Source organism: Delphinus delphis, chromosome 6 (assembly GCF_949987515.2).
Source record: "Delphinus delphis chromosome 6, mDelDel1.2, whole genome shotgun sequence".
Taxonomy (NCBI): Eukaryota; Metazoa; Chordata; class Mammalia; order Artiodactyla; family Delphinidae; genus Delphinus; species Delphinus delphis.
The window spans coordinates 11,153,828-11,179,802 of NC_082688.1; the positions used below are offsets into that span (position 1 = coordinate 11,153,828).

Sequence of the window (25,975 nt, forward strand, 5' to 3'; positions counted from 1 at the left end):
GGCCCTCTGCTTGCATTCTCTTACCTAGTCATCAAGGAGGTGTAGATTCTGTTACCCTATTTGACAGATAGAAAAGTTGAGGCTCTTAACCCACATGCTTGGATGTGTGACTACGAATGTGTCTGCTTGAGGTTGAGAGCTTGGCATCTGGAGACAGACCTGGTTCAAACCCTGGCTCCTCCACCACTAGCTGCCTGACCCCAGGCAAGGTGGTTAATCTTGGGCAATCCTGACTTCATTCAGCAAAAATGTATCAATCAAAACCAGATAAAACTAATCCATGGTGCTACAAGTCAGAATAGGAGCTACCTTGGGAGGGGTTGACAGGGAGGGGGCCCAAGGGAGACTTCGGGGTGCTGTAAATGTCCTGTATCTTGATCTGGGTGGTGGTTACATGGGTGTGTTCATTTGGAAAACAGCAATCAAGCTGTTCATTTCAGAAATGTGCCCTTTATGCACATTATACATCAATATAAAAGTTTACAAAAAATTTATTGAGCTCCTACTATTTGCCAGGCATTAAATTGCAATAGAAACAATAGTGCTGTGTGTGTGTGTGTTTAACATTTCAGAAAGTGAGTCGCTTCAGGCTTTACGTACTTTCAACCCATTCCTGCCCTACTCCCTTTCCCCACATGGTCCCAATCATGATGGCAGGAGGAGGAAGGGAGAGGGACCACAGTCCTGGGCTGGATTGCTGCCCTGCCCAACCTTGCCTGGCTGTGTTCTCCTCAAAGCAGCTATGATTTTCCCTCTGGGTTTTCAAATTGGTGGGCACTGTGGGGCATTTTGCTAGACGACGGCTGGCATTCGATCAAGCTGGTAACAGAGTACTCTGCAGTAGGGCTCAGGGCAAGAAAGGAGAGGTATAAGATGCTCAGTGGACAGACGTCACACTTGCTTGATGCATCCAGCAATGACAGGCAGTGCCTGGATACACACATTCCTGCTCTCCACCTGCAAGGTCCTGACGTGTCACTTGTCATTCCATAAAATATATTGAGCTCCTACATGCCAGGCCCTCTGCTGGGCCCCGCAACACACCTCACTTCACCCTCACTACAACTGTCATATAAAGGTCATGACTGTCACCTTCCAGCTGAGGAAACTGGGGCCTGGAGAGGTGAAATGACTTCCTTCAGCTCACGCTGCTCCACAGTAGAGATTCCAACCTCATTCTGCCTGGCTCTCAACCTCCATCCTCTCTGGATGCATCTTTTCTCTGGGCTTCTGAGGTTACCTGAAGCTTTAGTAAAGGAACCAAATTCATTTGGTTTTGCCCTCTTGGAAGATTTTGAAATTTTGTGTCTTATATTAGGAAAACTTGAGCTTATGCTGCCCTTTGGTGACAGCGTTCACTCCTCATGGGGAAAGGCCTCCCTCATTGCCTGACATACCCTTCCAGCCCAGGGAAGAGCAGAAGAGGCAGGTGTAATGACCTTTGAGCTTTGTCAAAGGATCCAGCAGGGCATGCTTATTTAATATTTGAAAGAACACATGCATGAATGAATGGTATTTTGCTTACATGCTCCCCACTTAGCACACGTGCTAAGATGATCTCTTGTCTGTCTCTGCCTCCACTCTAAATTCCTTAAGGGCAGGGACTGTGTCTACTTCATCTCTGGATCCCAACAAGCAGCCCAAAGTCTGGCACAAAAGAGGGTCCTCGCAAATATTATAAATTATTATAAATAGGGGAAGACCTTGGAATTGATCTCTGGGCTTCAGTAAGACTCTTAAGTCCTGTGAACTCGGCACACCTCTGAACAGCAGTGGCACCAGCTAGTTTCAGTAAGTGGTTTTATTACTGGTTAGATTTTACAAATTCTGATATTTGAACAGACTTCCACCTTAAAATTCTAAAACAACAAAGCGACTGTTGGAGGGGGTTTGATTTTTTTCCTTTTTTTTTTTTCTTTTTTAGGACTATTCAAAGTAACAAACTTTTTTTTTTTTTTTTTTTTTTACATTTTTGCTCTGGTCATAAATATACAGAGAGAAAAAGAGGGAGAGAAAAATGAACAAGTCATCCAAAGTATGGAGATAAAACAGTATTCCTAAGGCACGTGGCAGTCTTTGAAAATACAGAAGCTCTAGCCAACTTAAATTATTTGTTGTTTTTCCTCGCTCAGTCCACAAAACTGTACAGTGACACAAATGTTGTGTTGCAGATAGATCTTCCAAGTAATTCCAGTCCACACCGCTGTGTCTGCAAGGGGCGTAGTTATTTTCTTCCTCATTTTCCAGGCGAGATCCTAAAATGTGGTTAGTTAGTTGCTCAAAGCCTCTATTTTAAAATACACTTGGAATTCAACTAAAGATAATTTCTTTTTTAAAGAAATTGTGGGGCGGGGGCGGGGGGCCGAGAATCATTAGAAAAGGTTGGTAAGAGTCGTTTGCGAGGGGCTGTGAGGCTCGTGGCCCTCCAGGTTGCCAGGCACAGAAGTTAAGACGGATGTCACAGTCGGCAGGGTGGGGCTAGTCAAGTCTGTGAGGGTGGTGGGCGTGCTGGAGGGGCTGAGCGAAGCGTTGGACAGCTCCGAGGCCGGTCCTGACGGCGTCCCCGTCTGCAGCGCCGCCTCCGTCGACTTGTCCACGCCAGTGTTTTCCTGCCGTAAAAGGTTGCGCCTGAACTTGGCCCGGGCGTTCTGAAACCAGACCTGCGTGGGGGAGAGGGAAGGGCTGGTCAGAGGAAGGCGGGCAGGACGAGGAGAAGAAGGGCAGAGCATGCCTCCGGACTGTTTAACTCAGAGATGCCAATCGGTGTTCTGCCGGAATGGGGGTGGGGGGGTGGGGGAGCTGTGTATTAAAAAGTTGGGCTGGCAATATTTTGTTTTGTATTTTTATTGTTAATACAATAAAAATGTCCTTTCCTCGAATTGCCTGTTACTGGGTTTCCCCTTCTGTTAGAAGTTTCTCAAATATTGTAGCCACTAGCCACATGTGGCCACCCAGCACTTGAAATGTGGCTAGCCCCAAGACGGCTGGTCTATAGGTGAGAACCACATCAGATCTGAAGGAAGTAGAATATCTCGATGGTAATTTTTATTTTGATTACACGTTGAAATGACAATATATTGGGCCAAACAGGATATATCCTTAAAATTAATTTTACAGGTTTCTTTTTGCTTTTTTAATGTGGCTACTGGACAGTTTTCAATGTAAAATTACATATGTGGCTCACATAGCATTTCTATTCTGCTCTGGCAGATTCACACAAACCGAATCTCGATAATTTTCCACCACGGTTGAGAGGTTCGTTTTTTTGGCAGTCGCCTTTAAGCGGGCAAGAGATCCCACAAATTCTTGTGGGTACCATTTTTCAAGTTTTTCATGGCAAGTCTGGGAAATACCAGAACGATGTAAAGAACACACAGGAATCAGTCAATAAAGAGTTACTAAGAGGAAGAGAAAGACGCAGCTCCTAATCCCTGCCGCTATCTGCTGGAGAAGCCGCCAGCATCCTGGGCCACTGGGTTTCAGGTCTCAGGGCGGAGTGGACAGAATGGGAAGAGCTGCCCGATGAAAGATTCCCTCTCCCGACCTGCCATGTCCCAGTATCCTTTACGAGGGAGGTGGGGTGGGGGGCCCAGTTACTGAGCTCTGTGTGAAGAGAATGCCCAAGAGAGAGAATAAGGGTTTGCTTTCATTTTCCCTTGAGCACCGACACACGCACACATTCACACCCAGACCACTGCACACAAGCCTGTACACACGAAGCATCGACACTTATCTACACAGCACCCCCCAGCCAGTATGCCCACCCGTCGAACTGCACAGAGAGATCCCGCTGTACCCCGAGGTCCTCAAAGTACTTTGGGAGAAGCCAAGAAAATCTGGGGGGAGGAGGGTTGGGGGATGGGGTGGGAGGTTGTATCTCCCAGAGAAAAAAGCCCAAAGGGCAGGGCCCCTTCCCTTCCCTTTGCGTGAAGAAAACGCTCGCCGGAAGCCTCCCGGGAAAACAGAGGGCCTTGGGGAACTGAACAGATTCTAGGGTGTCCAGCTGCGTCCTTCCAGGTGCACCTGCATCTCCTGTCTTCCCAGTGTCTCAGACAGGGACCGGAAGGGCCAGCCCTCGGCCCCACCCTCCCCTGGGGACCACCCCAGCTGCAGGGGCCTGTGGCCTCAAACCCTCTTTTTGGTGGCCTGATACAACTTGCGCTCAATTAAAAAGCACAGCCTTTAGAATCCTGGAGTAAGGAGGGAGATGCAGACCCTGTGAAGTTGGGAAACAAAGCTCTCTCCCGCTGGCCTTTCCAGGAAGAAAGCACATTTTCCCTGGCCTTTGCCCAAAGCAAGCCCATCACCTCTTCTGGGGGCTTGCAAATAAGTACAGTGCTTCTAAGACCAGCCTCGACAGGCACTTCTTGCGATGGGGGCTCCTTCCCTGCCCGGCCTGCAGGAATCTACAGAGGTGGGACTCTGTGTCCGTCTGGCCCAGAGAATGACCGACGGAGAAAATGATGGAGAAAGCCCCCAGACACCCTCAGAGAGAAGAGGCGACTTCCCCAAAGTAACACTGCAGATTGGGGATGAGGAAGCCTGGAGCTGTGACACTCTTGCCACCGTCCTGTCCTGAGCATGTGTGGCCCTGTGAGCGTCCTGTGGGCCTGACTCTCCAAGTGGTAGCAGGAGCGGGAAGCCCCGGGGGCAGTGCATCGCCCATCGGTCCGGGGCTCCAAGCCCTTGGGAAGGGCTGGAACAGTTAGTTGCTGGCTGTTTGCTATTTCTCTGGCATTGCCCCTAACAGAGGTTTGTAAACAATGACACCATCTTCCACAACTGCCTTCTCTGCTTTACCGAATCTGAGGCGCTGGGAATCTGGTGGATGAAAGTCAACAACTCAACTAAAAGCCATCTGCTGCGGGGGTTTGTGTGGAGTTTGTTTCTCACCTTAAGCCAGGCTTCACCAGAATTCTCCTGGGTATTTCAAAAAAATCCCCTCCCAAGAGGTTGTTGGGACAGGGACCTTGTCTAAGTCATCTTTATATCCCTGGGGATATGGCAGAGGGACTGGCAAAGATTAAGAATCAGTCACATGCATTGAGTTAATAGTAATACTAACAGATAACATTTACAGACCTCTTCATGCCGGGCACCCAGCCATCCTCTAACATGCACGGTCACAGGTTATCTCCATGATAGGCCAAGTAGGGAGGTACTATCATTATCCCCACTTTATAGATTTAAAACCAGAGAGGCTTGGAGAAGCAAAGTCACTTGCCCAAGGTCACACAGAGGCCAAACTGAGATTAAGATCCAGGATTATCTGCCATAAAAAGTCCATGCTTTCCCTACCACATGATCCGGTGTGAGTCAGTGAATGAATGAATGAATGAATGAATGAGTGAATAAACACAGAAGCAACTATGATGTAGTGGAAAGAGCACAGGCTGTAGCTTCCAGCTCTGGTTCTGCCACTGACCAATCAAGTGACCCCTGCTAGTCCCTTACCTCTGGGTCTGCCTGAGTTTCCCTACCTGTACAACAAGGGAGTTGGACCACACCACATGATCTCTATGGCCTCTTGGAGTGCTGACAGGCTGCGATTCTCTGGCAGCTGCAACAAGGAAGATGATCTGCTCTACCCACCCATCTTCTTAAACTGACAGCCCTCTCTCTTCATCTCCAGGGAGTGCCTCAGTCAGGTGCCCAGGGGATCCCCAGTAGGTCCTGGGTGGAGGAGGAAGCCCACATGGTTACATGGCTCCTCCTCAGACATCCCCTGGCCCTGAAGGCTGAGCTTTGCCTCGCAAATCCCCTTCCCCAGGATTCGTTCATCAAGGAGACCAGGAGGGTCAGTGGGAAACCCACTCTGCCCCACAGATCCCCTCCAGGGCCACTAAGGAAACCAGCCAAAATACAAACGCTTCAAGACCAAAAATGTCCACTGGCGGTTTCTTTTTATGACATCAAAACCAATGGCTGCATCCAAAGCATCTGACCAGACGGGACAAGTGGAAGTCACCACACAGCCACTCCACGCAGTCGCAGAGGAAATGCCTTGTGACGAATGTTATGTGAGGGAAAAAAAGGATAACAAAATGACATCCTCTGGTATTGCAACTTCATAAAGCAAATAATAACGACCAATATTATTCACTCAGAAGGCAACGTCTAAGCAACGTTCTAAGGATTTTACACATATGAACTCCTGTTAGTGCCTTACAAGGTCAGCACTGATATTATCATCAGGTGAGGAGACTGAGGCCCAGAGCCCAGCCAAAGACACAGAGATGAGATGTGCATCCCAGCAAGCTGGGCCCACGCCCCTACCCACTACTTAACTTCCAAACTGCACACCTGGATTACTGGTTTCCTGTGTCTTCATATGGGTAACTTTCCCCCCTAGTTTTCTAACCTGCCTGTATGGTGGTTCTATTATTTTATAAACTTTAAAGAAAGTTTTCTTTAAAGAATAAAAAATAATGAGCAGTGGACTGGATATCAGGACCCCTTAGGTCCAGTTCCAGGGCTACAACTACTTTGCTCTGGGGCCTTGAACAAGTCGCTCCACCTCTCTGGGCTTCAGTTTCCTCTCTTCTAAACGGAGAGATTTGGGCCAAATCACCTATGAAATTCCATCCAACTTCAACCATCCGTGACTGGATCAAACACTCTGTACAGCCCTGTGCAAATGACATGCAGAACAATGCTCACTCTCCCCATTTTACAGGTGGGGAAGCTGAGGCTCAATGAACTGAAGTCCTAGTTTAAACCTCACCTCCTCAGGGAAGCCACTCCTGACCACCTCCCTCCCCAGGTCAGGTCCCCGTGTTTATGCTCTCGTTGCACTCCTAGATTTTTCCATCCTAGCACTTCTTCTATTTTATTTTTGTCAAGAGTTAAATAAGGGTTCTGTGGTCAAATACACTTGGGAAATGTTGGACTAGACAAAGTTGAATCTCTTCAAGATTTCTCAATGCCTGTATTAATGCCAGTGTGCTCTGCTCTCTAAGAGAAGGATGCAGTCAACCTTTGGCATTTCCCAAACTTATTTGGCCCTGGAATCATTTAAAGGTATTTTTACTATGAGATATTTCAAATATACAGAAAAATACAGAGGTCAATCTTATCACCATTTTAATTATTTATAAAGTACCTTGCTGGACATTGTCTCCCCTGTGGACTGTACATTCCAGCCGGGCCTGTTCATTGCCAGGGTCATCACTGAATCCTCAGTACCTCATGCCCCGCCCAGAACACGGCAGGTCAGTGTATTTGTTGAAGTGAGTGAATGGAGGAAAGCTAGTGTCCTCAGTTCTTGAGCTCTCACATAGGCTAATGATGACTAACTGGTCATCTGAAGAATGCTTTTAAACTGCTGGTTGTTAAAATGTATTTTCCTTCAAAGTCACACTGGGAACCCCTAAGGAGACGTTCACCCATCCAAATCCATCAGCTCACCAGCCCCTTCCCCAGCCTAGGGCATCTTAATATTCTTCCTTCCTAATCCTTCCCCAGGAAGGAAGAGAGGCAATGCAGAGGCGCATGGATGTGCTGAGCAATGCTCTCCAAGAACTGGTAAAGCTTAATGTCTTAATGGACTTCGGTCCAAGGAGCCATTCTGTCTCCCGGTCACCTTGCCCACTGGTGACAAGTGAGTACTGTGATTGTCATGCTGCTGCTTCTGGTGACAATTCTGAGCACTTTTTACACCCCTAGGGCTTTACAACAGAATTCCTGCTTTCCTACCAAGACATGGCATCTATGACTCACTCCTCCCCTTGTCCCCCATCTGTCCTGCTGCATTCGGCAGCTACATCCAAGGGGAGGGGGCGCTGAGAATCCCAATCCCTACACTGTGCCATATTGGAAAGAGCTGTGGAATCAAACCAATCTGGGCTTGACCCCTCCCATCACTTATTAGCTGTGAGCCTCACTTATTAGCTGTGAGCCTTATTAGCTGTGAGCCTCAGTGCAAGGGTTTTAGCCTCTCTGAACCTCAGTTTCCTCATCTGCAAAATGAAGATAATTAAAATTTCTAAATGTGTGCAAAAGGGGATGGTAGACTGAACCTTACTAGGTAAATGTGTATGAAATTAATATTTTTGAGTCCCTCATATACACTTTATACATTACACTTTATGTCATCTTATTTACTCCTTGCAACCACCTAGTGAAGCACTGTTATCATCCTCATTTCATAGCTGAAGCTTAGAGAGGTTAAGTCACTCGCTCATAACCGGGGCCTGCCCCCCCCCCCCACACACACACACACACACACACGCCCCTACCTCATCCACTTCTGCGAACTCAGCCTCAACCTCAACCTGCCCTGCCCTTCAGACTCTCTCCACAGGGTCGAGGTGGACCACAACCTGCAGGGGGCACCCGAGGCCTAGCACAATTAAGCTTGTGTAGCCAGTGATGAGAAGCCATTTCATGGGCACCTACTTTGTCTACTTTGTACCAGCAGGCACCATGCTGGAGCCTTCCCATTCATTGTCTCAATCCTCAGGAATCCTCAAGGTACAAGCTATTATTATCTCCACTTCAAAGACAAGGAATTGGGCTCTGAGAGGAGAAGTTAAAGTGCCCAAATCACATTGTTGTTATGTCAGAAAGGACTTTAATCTCTGTTACCTTCCAAAGCCACACCACCAGCTGCTTCGCCCCAAACTGCCCCCATCCCATCTCCCCTAGCTGGCCCATCAGTAGTCAGAACACCTGGGAGAGAGCCCCACCCTATCAATGCCTGGCTCCTGTGTCCTCAAGTAAATCACTTCACCTCACTAGTTCTTAAGCTTCTCATCTGTAAAATGGGCAGGAAAATATTAAGGTAAGGAAGACGAGTGGCTGGAAAGACAAGGCTTTGCAAACTGCTGCATAATCATGAGCTGCTGTGCTGTTAGGGAATACTAAGCATTTGTGCAGGAGATTGGGAGGTCTGGGAGGAGGGAGAACAGGGGTCTGATGTGTCCTGTGGGTATGACTGCCCTCACCCCAACAACGTACAGGCCATAAACGATACTCACACTCAGAGGCTGTCACTGCTGGGTTGGCTTAGAGGAGAAAGGGCAAGGCCCACTGATCAGACGCGCCTGGATTTGGATCCAGCTCTGCTACCTACCAGCAAAGTGTGACTTGGGGCAAGTGGAAATCATTTGGGTCTCAGTGTTCTCCCATCTGTACAGTGGAGGAGAAGGGATCATGATGCCTGATAGCGAGGACTCAATGAGCAAGTGTACTTCATGAGTCTTTCAACACATAGCAGACACATAGTAGAGCACTCAAACATTTATTGATTAGTGCTTCTATCAGTGATTCTCTCTCTCAACTAGTCCCATGCCCTGGCTTTTCTGAGTCCCCATGGTGGAGAGGGCATGCAGGTGTGAACAGCCCTGGCTCAGGATTCTAGGGGAGGAAGAGCAAGTCTAGACCCAGGTCACACAGATGAACCCTTCCTCACATACAGGGTAGGTAATTGGTTTCTCCCCTGGTCTCCCATAGAAACTCCCTCCCGACTGATCACACTATGGGGAAACTGATTGTGGGTCTGTCTCGACACCTAATAGGTGAACTTCTTCAGGGCTAGGACTGTGGTTCATTCACCTCTGTGTCCCCAGGGCCTGGTGCCAATAGCTATTTGGTCAGATGAAAGAATGAGAGATAACTATGCTGGAAATCCAATGTGTTCCTAAATCAAGCTTCCTGCCTTACAGAGGCCAGCAGAGATCAGCTCCCCACCCCAGATTCAGACCCAACCATGGACATTTACTCTTTGTTTCACTTAATCTGGATAATTGGCGAGGTATGTGCCCTAATGGTGCCCATTTTACAGATGAGAAAGCTATGGCTCAGAGAGGGTAACTAATTTGTGCAAGACACACTGCCAGTGAGTAGACGGGCAGAACGGAACCCAGCTCTGCCTGACTTCAAGTCCCTGTTCCTGCCCCTGCCTGCTCTTAGGGCTTTTTTCACGGATCCCTTTTCCCCCACCAACTCACCATAAGGGCATCTAGAGAGAGGAAGGACTACTAACCAGAGAAAAGGCAGCAACCACAGATCCTGCGTCCAAATTCGCCCAGGGCTGAGGAACAGAGGGGGCGCCAAGAAGAGTCGCCCGACCTAATCCCCAAAAGGAAAAGTCGGAGGAAAACGGGCCAGCGGGATCTGAGACCCCAAGGGGCCGCCTCTTCTAGTGCCCTGGTCAGAGGGACCTTGGGCAAAACGGATCCCAAACAGGAGGGGCGGGGCATGCGGGGAACTCCAGGGCGGGGGGCGGGCCCAGAGAGGCGCATCGGCGTCTCATTGGCGGGTCCTCAGCTCCCTCCGCTACGTCACTGAGACCGCGCGAGACCAAGCTGCGCCAGACCCGTCGCGGTGCGCCTGGCCGGCAGCCGGGAGCCTGGGCGCCCGGACTCCAGGCTTCCCGGAGATCTGCGGACCCTCGCCCGCGTCACAGTCCCATCCCGCCACCAATGTCACCTCCAAAATGCTTTCTTAAAAGTTCTAACAGACTCGCAAGAAAGCTTAGGGTGGCTTCACAGCCTTCGGTGTCGTCACCATCACCCTCACCCACTCGGTGTCGCCACCCACCCCCGGGCCCTCAGTCCTCAAAGACTTAGGGCTAGGGGGTCGGTCGCACTGGCCTGCCCTCAGATTCCAGCACCACTCCTCCTGCTGTGGGACCACAGTCAACTCACTTCATCTCTCGATTTTCTTACCCAAAAATGTGCATTGTTATCCCTACAGTCACACGTTCTGAGGAATAAATTGGTTAAACTAGCTATAAAGGGAGCTATTCTCCCACCTTATCATTGTACAGATGTGGAAACTGAAGTCCAACCACCAGAATAATTGTTTATACTAGTTAATATCAGTCAACTGATTATTCTAGTTAATGTTATCCTAGCTACCATCCACTGAGCGGTTGTCAGCTACTGTGATGGGCACTTACATTATCTCAATTGCTCCTCCAATAAGCCTTCAGTGTAATTTCTTGTGCCCATTTCACATACAAGGAAACTGAGGCTCAGAGGAGTTAGGTGACTTGCCCAGGACCATGAAATGAGTAAGAGGAGGAGCTGAAGATTTTAAAAGTGGTGACCCAAGGCTCTGCCACAAGTTTGGGTCATACAGGCAGCTGGGATACCTGTATCCCCAAATGGGGTTCTTAACATTTTGGGGGTGGTGGACAGACCCTTAGGGTATCTGGTGAAAGCTCTGGATTCTCTCTATCAAGAAAGCACCCTCACATACAAGTGCAATGCTGCTTGTTTTCAGAGGCACCCATCTACTTCCACCCAGGGGATCTGCCCTAATCCCTCTCCCTTACAAACCTTGCTTCTGGGAGAGTCTGAGAAGCAACAAAGAAACAGAAGGTAAATCTAGAGAGAAACAGGAGAGAGAGAGAGAAAGAGAGAAAGAGAGAGAGAGAGAAACTAGAGAGAGCAAGTGAGGAACAAGAAGCAGAAGGAGCAAATGGCTAACAGCAGGTGCCTTGGACGGGCATCCTGGTTTAAGGGGCCAAGGTTGCCGGTGGGGGTGTGGGGGGAAGCTCTGGTTTAACTGAAATGCTTGAACCTTTTACAACATGAGCATATTTGAGTGTCACTTGGGTAATAAATAGCAACTAAGAATTGCTTACAAGAAAGAAAAGAGACTGAGTGTGTAGACAAAGAGGACAGAGGGACACACAGACACAAAACAGAAACACTGAGGGACAAAACTTGAAGGAGAGAAGACAAAGTTAGAATGGAAAAAAAAAAGATTGAAATACAGCTAGAGATAGACTGAAGAGATGGAGAAAGAGAACAGAGAAAGATAAAGAGATAGGCCGACATAGAGCGGAAGGTCCTTCCAAGGCCCACGGCCACTGTGGGATTCCACCCCAGGTCCTGACGCCACAGATGCCCCCACCCCTAGCCCCGGCCTGGCTGACCTGGAGGACCCGCTTGGTGAGGCCCGTCTTTTGCGCGAGCTGCTTCAAGTCCTTGGCGTCGGGGTTGTGGTTAATGGCAAAGTAAGACTTCATGGTCCGAAGCTGGTGGTGCTTGAAGGAGGTGCGCATGCGCTTCGTCTTCTGGCTGCTCGGGTACGGCTGGTCGCGGTCCAGGTGCTCCGCATCGTTCTCGTTGCAGCTCAGGGCTGGGGAAGGAACGCAGAGGCAGCAGGTGAACCTCCTGGCCCGGACCCCCACAACACTGCTACGTCCACACCCACCCCACGCTTCGCCAAATGTTTCTAGCCTCAGAACCACACGGTGGGTGCTGCACCCTGGTGAGGTGGAGATATTATCCCATTTTATAGATTTATAGGGGAGTTTGAGGTTGAGAGCCATCTACCCAGGGTCATTCAGCTAGGAAATGCTAGATTCAAACCCAGCTCTAGGAGAATCCAAAAACCATTCTGAGCCATCATGTTACAATAATAATAGTAATAATAACAACAGCTACAACTTGTCAATGACATTCAACTCCACAAGATGTGCTAAAGGGCTTTACATGCACATTTTCATCCTCAAAACAACCCTTTGAGCCAAGCATTATTTCCCCCTTTTTACAGATATTGAAACTGAGGCTCCGAAAGGGAAGTCACTTGACTGCAGAAGCAGGCCCATGATCTCCCCGTTTCTCCCTGCACTCCCTAAGGAGGAATGCAGTCTCCAGTCTCCCCTGACCCTTCCCCCCACACAGTGTCTCGGGCAGGCACCTGGAAGTCACAGGCTTCAACTCACTTTCCATACTCTCCACTCACTTTCAGTTCTCCCTCATCAGTTCCTACAACCAAAGGTACTGGCACGATCCCTTAGCCCTGGGCCGCGGGCACTGGGTCGAAGGTTGGAAATTGTATTTTGTAGCTTAATCCTCACCACTGCCCTATGAGGCAGCTGTTTCCCAGTTTGACAAATGAGGTGAATGAGGCAGGGAGGTAAAGCTATCTTTGGAAATCTCATGGAGTGGCAGAGTTCTAACCAAAAGGGAAGGAAGCTGGAGGAAGAAATGAACATGTATGCCACACCCAGGGTATGCCTTTGGCTCTACATACATGGGCGGAGGGGGGCTTCACTACTGCTCCAAGGGGTGGCTACTGCTATTCACCCCATTTTAGAGATGAGGAAGCTAATGCTAAGGAAAATAAAGCCACACCATTGGTTATGGCTGAGCCTAGATTCAACACTGCAGTGCTTGCCTCCTTGCTGTTTCTTTCCCCTACACCATAAAGGCAGGCAAAGATGAAGCATGACTCTTTGGGGAGCCCGTCCCCATCCAGAAGGGGCCCAGCTGGGCCTGCCAATGCCTGGAAGGCACCGGGGTGGGGGACAGGGATGGAAAACTTGGGCCTCAGGAAGTTGCTTAGCAACCTGGTGGCTGATGGGGACACGCAGGACCCCTCTCCAAGATCCCCTCAATACATCCTGAGCCATTCCACACATAAGGCTTACTTTGGGGAATGCCTCATAAGAGATTAATTCATTCCCCCTAAAGTGGGCAACTGGGAATATATCTCCTGTCTCATCACGTGCCCATAATAGAGCTGCAGATTTAGCAAATAAAAATACAGATTGTCCAGTTAAATTTGAATTTCAGATAAACAATAAAAATTTTTTTAGTATGATGTCTCAAATATTGCATGGGACATACCTGTACTGAAAACTGCTTTGCTGTTTGCCTAAAATTCAAATATTGCATGGCATACACTCATACTAAAAAATTATTCATTGTTTATTTAAAATTCAAATGTTGTATGGGATACACTTACACTAAAAAAATTTACTTGTCGTTTACCCAAAATTCAGATTTAACTGGGAGTCCTGCATTTTATCTGGCAATACTACCTCAGAAGTACTCCTGCTCTCCTGGTGACCTACTCCTCCCCTGTCCAAGTGAGGAGTGGTCCCTTACAGAAAAATTTCACAAGATGCTGGTCTTGTCCCTAACCTAGGAGTTGTCAGCAAGTGGCTACACCTCCTAAGGGCTCCTCCCATAGGCACCCAGGCACCCAAGTCCTCCAGCCAGGCTACTCCCACTGAGAGTGCTCAGAGTGAAGAACGAGGATCCAGCAATTTAAAGGGGATCACAGAATGACTCCGAATGGGATCCATGGAAACTGCCCTGCCCCCACTGTGGGGAGCAACCCTCTTCTTGCCCCTAGTCCCCAGCTCCACGGGAGGGGGGGGCAGGCCTCCCCACAGGGGATCTCTGGGCCCATTCCTCCGCCCAGCCCCTGCCTGGGCCTTGCTGCTGTTAATGAGCTCCATGGGGACCCTGGCGCCCCACGAACCCAAGGGACGTGCCCTGAGTGAGGCCTAGATGGGGGGAGGTGGTTGGGGGAGGGAGAAAGAAAGGGCAGAGAAAGGAAAGAAAGGGACAGATGTAGAAAGACAGAGAGAATGGAGAGAAAAGGAGAGATGGTAGGGAGGGAAAATGGACAGAGCCAGGAAAAAAGAGAGAAGAGGCAGAGGGAAAGAAAGCAGTGGATATGGAGAGAACCAGAGAGAAACAGCTACAAAGACAGAAAGAAACCAGGAGAGACACAGAGAGAGCCTGAGGGGACAGCAAGGCCCGGAAATAGTAGGGATGTTGTGTGGTGGAGGGTCCAGGCCACGGAACTGAATCCCAGGTCTCAGGGAGACTGGGTCCCTGCGGGGTGGCTTTTTCGAAGCTGTTACAGGCTGGGGAGCGGTGAAAAGGGGAAAGGGAGAAAAGGAGAGGAGGGCAGAAAAGGAGTCGGCCCAAGGCAGGGAGGCCGAGGCCGGCCAGCGGCTGGGGCAGGGGGCTGCGCTGGGGGCAAAGAGGCTGTTGAGCCCAGATTTGGTCGGTGCCCCAAGCCCCGCACTCTCGCCCCCAGCTCCCCAGAAGGATCACGGTTCCCCAGGATTGGGTCCAGGGAGGAGCAAGGGGATGAGGGGAGGGGGAGGACCAAGCTTTCGCTCTCCTTTTTTTTTTTTCCTCTCAATTAGGCCGATTCAATGGAGCTAAAGAGCTCGTAAAATCATGAATAATTTACTCGTGATCTGTTATTAACCCATCGGGTTTCGAGCTCTTGTCGCTGGGACTGAACCTGTAATCAAATCTGACTTCGCCTCATTTTACTAAAGACTAGATTGTAGGTTCAATTGTCTAAATAATGGATTGGAATCAAATCAGTAATTACGCCGCCAGGCACACACACACACACACAGAAAGCTGGGGCTGGGGGAGGCCCGGGCATCCGGCCGGTCCGCGCGGGACTCCCGTGGCCGCGGCGCGCAAACCCGGGCGCAAAGCGTGCGGCCCGGGCCCCTCACGGGCTCCGGCAGCCTTGTCCGCGACCCCGGCCGGCGGGCAGCCACGCTCTGGGGTGGGATAGGTTTCAGTTCCGCCTCTGGGACCTGGGCTGCGCTCTCGGACCAGAGGGGCAGCCAGAGGAGGACCGCCGCGGCCATCGCCCCGGAAGGACTTTCCGACCCTGCGGCCCCGCCGCTCTGACTGCCCTTCCCCGAGCGAAGGGCCGGGCGCACCGACGGCGCCCCCTCGCCACTCTGCCCGAGCTCACCGCGCTGTAGTGAGGTGCCGCCGCTCCTCCACCGGACTGTCCCCCACAGCGATGGGCTTTGCAGGGGGTCCGTGTGGCTGGGCCCCTGGGTGCGGGACACTCACACAAACAAGCTCGAGTTCTCAGTCAGAATCACGCACACACGCACACACACACTTGCCCGGACACACGTCCGAAATCTCACCCTCCACCGGGCCCTCTTTCCAGTCCCAGCGGCCCCGCGGCCCACACTGCGGCCATTTCTCTCCTGCCAGCGCCGGGAGGGGAGGGAGGGGGACAGCAGCCAGACCAGGGGAGGCCTGGCCGGGCTGGAGCAGCGAGGGAGGCTCCCCCTTTTCCCAACCTATCCCGGGAGCCCCGAGTAAGCGCGCCGCAAAGCCACCGGCGGCTCGCAGTGCGCGGTTAAGCCCGGGCCAAGGCCAGAGACGTGAGCGTCGGGAGAGAAAGAGACAGGAACAGAGAAACGGGAGACGCACGCAGAGAGAGAAAGTGGCGCCTAGAGAGCCGAAAGGAAAAAAAAAGGAAGACAGGGACCAGAGAGAAAATGACGAGATGGCATGCGTGGGGAAGTCTCGTAGAGGTGCCAGCTCCTCTGAAACTCAGCCTCCAGCCACATCTTGCTCGGTGCGGCGCGGCCTCGCCAGGGAGGGCGGCGGAGCAGCAAAAAGCACAAATACACCTCGGTACCTCCTACCTTTCAGTTGCGAACCCGGTTGCGAACCTGTCTGCCCGGGAAAACATAATCCCGCTCCCAACCACCACGCGCCCTGTGGCCCAGCCCGCCTGCTGTTCCTACTGGAGGCCGATCCCACTTGATAAATAGACCGGCCTTGTTTTGGGGGACCTGATCTGGACTCCGTGTGGTCTATTCAGGGTGGTGGGTGACGAGGGATGGAAGTTTTGGAGAGCCGCATCTCTGGTAGAGCCTTCAACAAATATTAAATCCGCCTCGCAGACCTGGCCGCAGCCCCCTCACCATTTACCAGACTGGGGGCTGTATTTTCCTCCCAGCTCCGCACACCAAGACACACATGCCCCACGATCACCCAACAAGCAACTTCGTTGGAGCGAACAGGGGACCCCCACCCGCCTCCCATCCCACCCCCCGCCCGCCCCCCGCCCCGAGCCAGCTCAGATTTTTAAAAATCAAAATAATCCTGACTTCTTCCCCACCACAGCCCTCTCCGCACAGTTCAGGGTTTTTGTTTTGTTTTGTTTCCACTTGTGCATTGGACTAAGGGGAAAAGGAGAAAGAAAACAAAGTCTCCGAATCCAATTCTGTCGCAGACGAAATAAAGAAAGTAATTGCAAATAAACTCTATCAAGTTCAGAAGCCCAGGGAGTCATAAACCTTTCCCGGCCGTGCAGACTTCGGGCAGATGTTAATGGTTCAATTTGCCGGGCCTCAGAACCCCCGCAGCTGTCCTGAGCGTGGAGGGACGCGAGAGGGGGCAGAGCCTCTCCCGGAACAACCCGGGGTTCAAAGATGCCGGAAATGCGAAACAAGTCCTCCACCCTACCCCGGCGCAAGGCCAGGCCTACTGGGTCCCAACCCGGGGCGCCGACTTTGGAGGGTCGCGGCTCTCATCCCAGCGCCCCGCTGTCACCCGGAACTCGGAGGAAGAGCCCCGGGGGGAAACCGAGACCTGGCAGAGCAGGAGGATTGGGTGGGACACTACGACCCACTTTTTCTCAAAGGCTCCTGGGCCCAAGTTTCCCGAGCCTGCCACACTCAGGACACTTCGCATGACCCCAGCTGCAGGCCAGGCCAAGCTCGGTGCCCGAGGCCACAGCCAGTGCTTTCTCTTGGGACCCCTGCCGCTCTGCTTCGCTCATCCATCGCCCCAGATCCTCTCCCTCAGCCACGCCAACCTAGAGCCTGTTTGGTGTCGGCTCTGCCTTGTTTTCTCTATCCTTGCACTTTCTGCACAGCAAAGTGGGTAAAAGGCCCAAACCAAAAAGCTGTTTCTAAAAAATTTCTCAGCGACATGGTCCTGCACCCAGAGCATCAGGACCATTAATGCACCCTCTCCTCCCGCTCCAGCCGAGAGCGCAAGGGCTGGAGCCCAGGGAGCTAATGTCCCTTCTGCCAGGTCGTCCGGTGGGCCTGGGGAAGCTAAAGGCTGGAGTACCCAGAGTGCTATAAGTATACATGTATAAGACACTGAAATTCACTCGGCTCTTGGCCGCTGACGCAGTGCACTTTCCCTCAACCCGTCGGGGCGCTCGGGGCGCCTCGCACTCACCAGCGTTGTAGGCCGCCAGGTCCGCCCCGGGCCCGGGGCTCTTGCGCTTCCTCGGCCGCCCCTTCTGCACCGTGCCCACGCCATTGTAGTAGGGAAGACCCAGAGGGTTGGCCCCGGCTGCACCCAACCCCGCGCTCTTGGCCGCGGCAGCTGCCGCTGCTGCGGCTGCCACATCCGCGTGGTTGAAGTGCGCGGTGTACTCGCCCTGCAGCAGCGCCTCGAAGTGCAAGCGGCAGTAGACCAGGCTGTCCTTCATGCCGAAGTGGTCTCCCGTGGTCAGCATCTTGTTACACGTAGTGCACGTGAAGCAGTTGAGGTGATAAACCAAGTCCCGAGCTCGCATCACCATCTCCGAGGCCGAGATGCCTAGGTGGCAGCGGGCGCAGCGCTGCACAGAGAACCGCCTGTAGGGACCATCGAGGGAGGGACTGTGGGGACACACGGTTGGGTACCCCCCCATATCCCTCCTCCAAGTGCCATTGCTGCCACTGGCGGAACTCCACTCCTCAAGACTGGCAACCAGGTCTTAACTTGGAGGATGGGGGGAAGATGGAACTAGATTTTGGCCCAGGTCTGGTCCTACCCTGAAATATAGTTTCCCTTAACCATTTTCGTGCCTACAAAGACTTTACCCAGAGTCTGAGCAAGCCCTGGGAAAGCCTTTGCTCGGGAGTAAGGGGAACTTCCCAGTTACCCCTTCCTCAACCTCTAATCCTGCCCTCCACAGCAGTGCCTGGGCATCCTACAGACGTTTGTAATTTGTAAGAAACACAGAGACAGAGAGAGAGAGACAGACATACAGACAGAGAGAAAGGGAGAGGAAGAAAGAAAGAAAGAGGGAGAGAGAATAAGCAGACCTAACCCTAAACCCAGAGAGGAGAACCAAGGAACCTGGAGCCTGTTAGTGATTCCCGTTCTTCAGTCCTGGCCAGTTTTCACTCCCATCTCCAGGAAAGACCCGGAAATGCACCCAATCCCCCAGCTCTCCCTCCAACTTTGTTCCACACCAGCCTAGACTGCCTGGGTTTGGGGGGGGGGGGCCTGTTTCTGTTCCCTCTAGTTGACCCAAGAAACTTCAAAGGGAGAAGGGTGCAAGGACCCCCAACCTGAGCTTATTTTTGGTCTAAGCTAAGAAGAGGACACTTTCTGCTTTTCTCTGGGTCCCTACACTTCGCAGATCTTTCCAAGATTTCCCTCAAATTGCTGTTTAAAAAGGATGTCAACCAATTTGTACTGGCTTGGAGAAGGGAGGACCTAGGCAGGGAACCCTCCCTTGGGACTGGAGGGAAGGCAACCAGAGAAGATTGCATCTGAGATGAGGGGTCCTGGGTGCCCAGGTCAGTGGGTCCCGAGGTGGGGGCTACCTGTAGTAGTCTTCCTTGCAGTAGATGCTTCCATCCTTGCTGAAACAGGTGAGCTCCGACTCCAGGTTGAGCTTGCACTCGCAGCACTTGAGGCAGCGCATGTGCCACTGTTTGTCCACCGCCAGCAGGTAGTAGCGGTCGGAGATCTTGCCCCCGCAGCCGGCGCAGAGCGCAGCGCGGTCACTGCTGATGGACGGCATGGTCTGCGGAGGGAGGGAGGCGCGAGTCCGCAGCGCCTGCGTCAGCCTGCGACCCCGCCGCCACGCCACGGGGAACCGGGCACCTGCAGCTCCCTCCGAGGCTCCAGCTAGCCCTAAACGCGGGGGTGGGGGTGGGGTGCCTGCCAGGGTGTGCGGTGCTCTTCCTGCACCCCAAAAGGCCCATATCCAGGGGGCTCAGGACCCAGGCCCGCCCATGCAGCCCAAGCCGGCCACAGGCCCAGGACCGGCTGCTGGCCTGGATAGATCTTCCTCCTTACTTCTCCCCCTTCCTGTCCCCTCTGCTCTTTTCCCAGAAAGGCTCATGCTGTGTTTGGGGACTGGGGGCAGCAGTGGCTACTTCAGCCAAGCCCTCCAAAAGCTTCCCCCGAACTGTTTCTTAAAGGAGTCACTCTGCTGGGTCCCAGGAAAAGGGGTAAGATGACCATTAAAAGTCACCCTCCACACAGACTCCTCTCCAGAGACTCGGTGGAGCTCCTGGCCCCTAATCCCAGTGATCTCTGGATCCTTAAGCCGAAGGTTCAGGCCAGGGCAAATCGCGGGGCAACCTCTGCCCCTCCACCACCTCTGCCACATTGTCTGGGGCCCTCTTGGGTCCTGGGAGATGGTGAGTGGGGTGCATGGGCACCCTCAAAGTCTCTGAGCGCAGGATAGGCCCAATCCAAATCCTCTCCTAACCAAACTGACAGGCTGAGAGGGTTTAACTGGGGAAGAAGAGCTCAGAAGCAGAGGCACGGGGGCTGCTGCTCTTGCTTTCCAAGCAGAGAAGCTTCGCTCGTGCTCCCCACCTCCTTGGCCTCTAAAGGTCACTTCTGGGCCCGGCTTGGGCAGCGTCTGCTCATCGGGCCCCCAGGGAGGTCTGAGGCAAGGAACTGGCTATTTGGGGCTGGGCTGGTGGAGCCAGGTGTGGAGATCCGAACGGACTCTCCTTCCACAAGAGCCAGGCCAGAGCCTGAACTCCCGGCCCTAACCGAGCGAAGTCGGGCCAGCCAGGAGGCCCAAGATGCGAACAACGAAAAGCCCTAGCCTAGAAGACTTCGACCCCTGAAACTGCGCTGGGACGGGAACCCCGATTGCCAGGAGGCGGGGAGAGGCCCAAGTCGGCTGGAGCCCCAGTGCTGCCGGTTTGTTCGCCTTCCCCGCGCCGCAGGCGGCGCCGCCAGCAGCCAGAGCCGAGTGGTGGAGGAGAGCGAAGGGCTGGCGACCAAAGAGCCCGTTGAAGTGAGAAGAGAGCCATCGGGCCGCGGGTAGGACTTCGCTCCCACTTCGGGAGAAATGCTCTCTTCCACCCTCAGCGTCTGAAATTTCGGTTTCAACCTTGTTTCCCTCCTCCGCCAGCAGCCGGGTTTCCCCTGAGCCGGGAGCTACGGGCCTTGCATCCTGTCCGCGGAGCCCCAGCGTCCAGTCCCGTGCGGCACGAAGGACGCTCCCCAAATTGCCCCCAAACTTAGGAGAGCAGAGGAGCAGACCGAGCCGGTCCCGTCCCAGCTTTTGGCCCCGACCCCGCAGCTGTGCGCCTACCGTCTCCGTGTCGCCGCGGTCGATGGCGGAGCTGATGGCGGGAGCCTCGCTCTTGGCCCTGCGGTCCATCTCGTCGATGACCCCGTGCACCTCGGGGCCCGACAGACTGTGGAACAGCATCGCGGCGGGACCGGCGGGGCCGGGGGCGCGGCTCCTCCGCGGGAGGGCTTGCCCCCCGCCTCAGCTGCCTGGCGCTCCCCGCGCTAACGGGCCCGGTGCATAGCCACCGCGGCCCCGGCCCCGCCCGAGCTCGGCTGTGCCCCCAGGCCGGGCTCCGGGCCCCGGGCGCCCGCGGGCCAGGACGCCTCCCGCCGAGGAGCGGGGGCAGCTACATCGCGGGGCGCCTGGTCGGCGGCGCCAAAGCCAGGGTCACAAGGGCACGGGGCGGGTGGGGGGGTGGGTGCGGGAGGGGGCGAGAGACCAGGGCAGAGGTCAGCGCCCGCCGCGGGCGCTTTCACGCCGCGGGCATCGCTCGCCCGTCTTCGGCGCCCCCGGCGCAAAGCAGGAGCGCAAACTCTGCCCGAGGCTGCGACGGCTGCGGTCGGGGCTCACCCGGGAGCGACTAGGTGCCCGCGGCCGCCCAGCTGCCTGGACCGCTCCCCTCCCCGGGATGTGCCCCCAGCCCAAGGCAACCCGCCTAGGCGCTGGGTCGGCTACTGAAGTAGGGGTTTCTCGGAAGCCGGCGAGCGGAGCAGAGACACCGGGAGAATTGAAGAAGAGGAGGAGGAGGAAGAGGAGGAGGAGGAGGAGGAGGAGGAGGAGGAGGAGGTGGAGGAGGAGGTGGAGGAGGAGGAGGAGGAGGAGGAGGAGGAGGAGGAGGAGGTGGAGGAGGTGGAGGAGGAGGAGGTGGAGGAGGAGAAAAGAGGAGGAGGAGCAGAGTGGGAGGAGGAGCCGCCGGCCGCGGGCCCAGCCGCGCGCAATGCTCTCCAAGAGCGCGCCGAGCCCAGCCCCGGCTCTGCAGTCCGCGCCAGCCAAGCGTCCGCGCCTTTTCTACAGCCGCGCCTGACATCACGTCCTGCTGCCGCGCCATTGGCCGCCCGGCACCCCGGGCCCTGGCAGCGCGTGCTCCGGGAAGGCGGGAGACCCGAGAGGGAGGGGAGCAGCTAGAGGAGGAGAGGAGCGACGAGATGGTGGGAGCTGGTGGGCGAGGCTGGAGGGCGGGGGCGGGAGGGAGGAGGGAGAGCGCGGGGTTTAGAGTTTTAAGCTACAAACAGTTTCCTGCGATTGCTTCGGGAAGGAAATTTAAACCCTCTTTCCCCGCCGTCTCCATCCTATGAAGGCGCAGCCGCCAGAGGATGCTTGAGGAGGTCTCACTCTGGTCTCCCCTCGGCCCGGAGCCGCCCCTCGGGCACCGGCTGGGGAGGCCTGGGAAGGCAGGCCTTGGAGCAGAGCTGGGAGAGCCTTGGGCCGCTTGCCGCCGAGTTCTGCCTTCGGCCCAGGCTCCGCGCCGCGGGCTGCGGACTGCCGCGCAGGACTCCCGCGGACCCGACTGAGCCAGAGAGGCAAGAACCGGTGGGAGCTGTGGCTCCTGGGGAGTGGGGCCAGCCAGCTTATCCTCCCTTCAAGTGAGCTAGGGCCCAATTAATGGTCCAGCATGCAGCTCCTCGCTCTTCCCAGTCTCTCTCCAGCCTGGAAGAGTGGGTGCGAGCATGGCTGTAGGAACTAGGAAAGGCATGGGTTCGGATCCTAGTTCTGCCATTTACTTGCAGTGTAACCTTAGGCAAGTGACTTAACTTCCCTAAGCCTGTTTCTGATCTTTAAGTGAGGGACAGGAAAGCCCTCTCCACTTGGATGTGATGAGTGAAAGAGATCACGGCTGTAAAATGCCTGGAACATAGTAGGCACTAAGCAAATTCTTTCATCACTTCCTTTTCCCTCTCCCCCCTTTAAAAACTTTCCCACTCCGAGCTACATTAGGCATCAGTGAGGTTCTCAAAAACCCCAGGCCCATTCTCTGTCCGCTGGGTGCCTCATGCCACAGACCCAGTTACTGAAGGGCATCCATCCTGCCTCCTGGCAGCACCACTTCTCCACCAACCTGGCCTGCCGCCTAAATCCCAACTGCCACCCCAACCCCCAGACTTTAGGCTCAACCAAGGATCTCTTGGGAGCGATACCCGGGTGTGTGGTGAAGCGGGATTTAGGAAATAAAAGGTGATTGTAGAGAAAAACTGAATGAGCTAGTCAGTTATAGGGTCCCATCTCCTGGCTCTGCTTTGGAGGCGGGTTAGTGTGAAGTGACTTGATTGCCAACAGGAGGTAAGGGGCTAGCCAGGATCTGTGTAGTTTATCTTACAGGGCATAGAATTGAGGCAGCACAAAATCATACTTTACACAAATCTTATATAAGTTTCAGGCATAAATATACGTGTGCTTGTAACGTCCAAGCACAGTCATGCTCATGTGTGCAAATGCACACGTTCATCTTTGTTGGCAAAAACACGGCCAGCAGGAATGTAGAGCTAGCACGTGCACTGCCAGTATAAGTGTACAGTGCCAGGCAGGAGGGTGCATCTATATACTGGAAACTTGCACAGTTATATGTACAGTTGCACACTCAGGCGACTCTACCTAGATCCCTGCGAAAGATTCTCCGAGGCCACACGATTCTCTGAGGCCATGTTTTGCATATTTGCAAAACTCTTGAAGTTACAAGTATGTGTGTTCATGCTGCACATGCACGGATGCCCCAAGGCGAGGCAAGGAAAGGACCATAATCCCAAAGGTGCGCGTGCACGAGTGTTCACACAGACGTGTGCTCTGGCGCCTGCACACGGCCAGCGCCCAGCCACACGGATGCCTAAAACACAAGCATGTCTTACTGACGCATCTGGGGTACTTTCTTTCAAAGAAAGTAGGGAGTGAAAATCTAATCTGGGAGTCAGTGGGGTTCATTGGGAGGTCGCCCAACGTGTAGGAAAAAAATTGTTAACAACGCTGGAGTGTTTGTCCTTGGTGCAGCTCTGCGCCCAGGCTGGTGGTTGCAATACGTTTTCGAGAACTCGAGGGGCTGCCTTAGGAGCTGCGGGGCGGGGGGAGGAGCACTCGGTAACTCTTGCCGCGGGCTTCCCAAGAAACGTGGAAACACACCCTGCGTCTCTTCACTTCCCCCGTATCTGTAAGCGCACGCTTTCTTCGACACCTCACTGACCAGCAGCCCACACCCATCGCTGACCTACCCCAAATTCCCTGGCAGTCAGGATTCCCGCCGGGAGCGCCCGCCTATTTATCCCTCCGTGGCAGGCTGGGACGGGCTCCGGTCTGCAAAAGGCTCAAACCCATGTCCCGCCACGGGATCTGGGGACCCCTCCCCGCCCCCGGGTTCAGAGGCCGGTAACTTTGCTAATCTCCCCCAGCGGCGGGGGGACGTGGTACAACCGCTGAGCCCTGTCCGCGGAGACTAAACAAGGAGAGGAACAGGCTGTAAACACACACCCTGACACGTGAGTGACATTTACGCGGTGCGAGAAGCCGCAGCCGAGGGGATGGCAGAGGGTGGGGGGCGCAGGCAACCGCGGGTAAATGGAACCTTCTGGGGCGCCGGAAACAGCGGCCCTTCGACGCCCCTCCCCCAGGTAGGGGAAGAAACTCCCTAGGTCCCTTGAACCTGCCTTTTGTGGGAGGTGACAGGTGAACGGAATTCAGGTCTGGCTACTCTCGCCGCTGCCTACCTCCCCACCATCTGCTTCCTCGCAGACAGACAGACCGGGCGCATAATGAGGTAGCAGCCTCCAGCCGGCCACCGTGACTAACTCAGAACAAAAGCGCTCCCTCCACGCCTCTTCCAACAAAGGGGCCACCAGCCCCGGCGCTCCCCGAAGGCTGCGGGGCTCCCGGCTGCCGGCTGCGGAGCTGCGGGCGCGCAAACTTCCCGGGGCTCCCGGGGCTGCCGGCGCCACAGAGCCGGGGCCGCGGAGGGAGGAAGCACATGCCGCCCAGAGAAAGTGAGGCCGGGCCTGGCGGGGGAAGAGGGGGCGGGAGCCCGGCAGCCGCGGAAGGAGGGTGATTGATCAGTGCGCTGTTCCCGGAGCTCCGTCCCGTTATTAGAGGCGGCCAAAGCAGGGCCACGCAATAACCGCCGAATCGCCAACTAATTGACGCTGCAGGCAACTACTTCATTGTGCGCGCTGGTTTTATGTCTTCATAGCCGGTGATTGACAAGGTGTAATTAGTCATCTCACTCGGTGATAAACATGGGCACCCTCCTCCCGCGGCATCAGGCCGTGTGTACCAGCAGAGGAAGCGATAGTTGACGCTGATATACCATTAAATCAAAATGAAGACGTTCAGAAGTGTGTGTTTGCTGTGACGCTCTGATGGTTTATTTCTCAAATACGGCACCAACAGATTTACTTGATTTGCAAGTTAACTACAACATTAACTGGTTTTATTTATTTTGCCTCTTCTTTCCTTTTCCTAGGCAGGGATGTTGCTCTTGGAGAATGTGAAGACAGTTTGCTTCTTGACAAGCGAGCGAACGGGCGCCCAGATTTTTGCAGCCTCTCGAGTCTCCCCCGAGGGAAATGCAGGCAGAGAAAACGCCTGATTTGGGAGCCACCAGGGAAGGATTCCGCGCAGGGAGAGCCGCCCTCTTTGGCCCCAGACCCGCCTGCCTGGGGACCCCCTTTGGGCACCGCCAATGGATTATCTGAAACACTGAGGATGGTGCCGTGGACTGGGGTGGGGAAAGCCTCTTGGATAATAACTGCAAAGAAGAAAGAGGCAAAGACAACTGTTTCTTCTCTGCTTTGCAGCAGGAAGAACTGTGTTCTTAAAGCTGTTGGCTGCAGTCACAGGGCCAGTTGCCTGCCTCGGTTCCCTGAGTAGAGTGTAATGTCTCCCGCTCTCAGGGTTGCACCCTTCAGCAAATTGTACTCCTTGCTCGGCTGCAAAGTGGGTCTTGCTTAGGGAACTCTGTGTGTGTGTGTGTGTATGTGTGTGTGTGTGTGTGTGTGTGTGTGTGTGTGTGTGTATGGGGGTGTGTCCCTCTACAGTGAGGCTGCTACTGGAGGTGCTGGTTATTCATTTCAGAAACCTGGTGGTTTAAATCTTTAAAAGGGAGGGAGCACTCCTGGTTGGGCTCTCTAGAACTGCTGTGGTCTGTCTCAACCCTAATTCTGGTTAGAGAATGGCAAGGACTGAA

At 53.9% G+C, this 25,975-nt stretch overlaps 1 protein-coding gene across 2 annotated transcripts in view; it reads right to left on the minus strand.

The window, feature by feature from the left end:
* Window positions 1-2,066: 2,066 nt before the first annotated feature.
* Window positions 2,067-25,975, minus strand: part of LHX2 (LIM homeobox 2) — a 31,677-nt gene continuing 7,768 nt past the window's right edge. Inside the window, exons 1-5 of one of the 2 annotated variants that reach the window (XM_060013306.1) lie at window positions 20,833-21,680; window positions 19,094-19,296; window positions 17,730-18,133; window positions 11,888-12,093; window positions 2,067-2,660 (exon numbers count right to left, since the gene is read on the minus strand). In XM_060013306.1, the coding sequence (XP_059869289.1) occupies window positions 2,373-2,660; window positions 11,888-12,093; window positions 17,730-18,133; window positions 19,094-19,296; window positions 20,833-20,952 (1,221 nt within the window). In that variant the 5' untranslated portion in view covers window positions 20,953-21,680 and the 3' untranslated portion in view covers window positions 2,067-2,372. Of the gene's footprint in view, window positions 2,661-11,887; window positions 12,094-17,729; window positions 18,134-19,093; window positions 19,297-20,832; window positions 21,681-25,975 lie in introns of those variants that run through there. The other variant, XM_060013307.1, reaches the window with a different exon arrangement.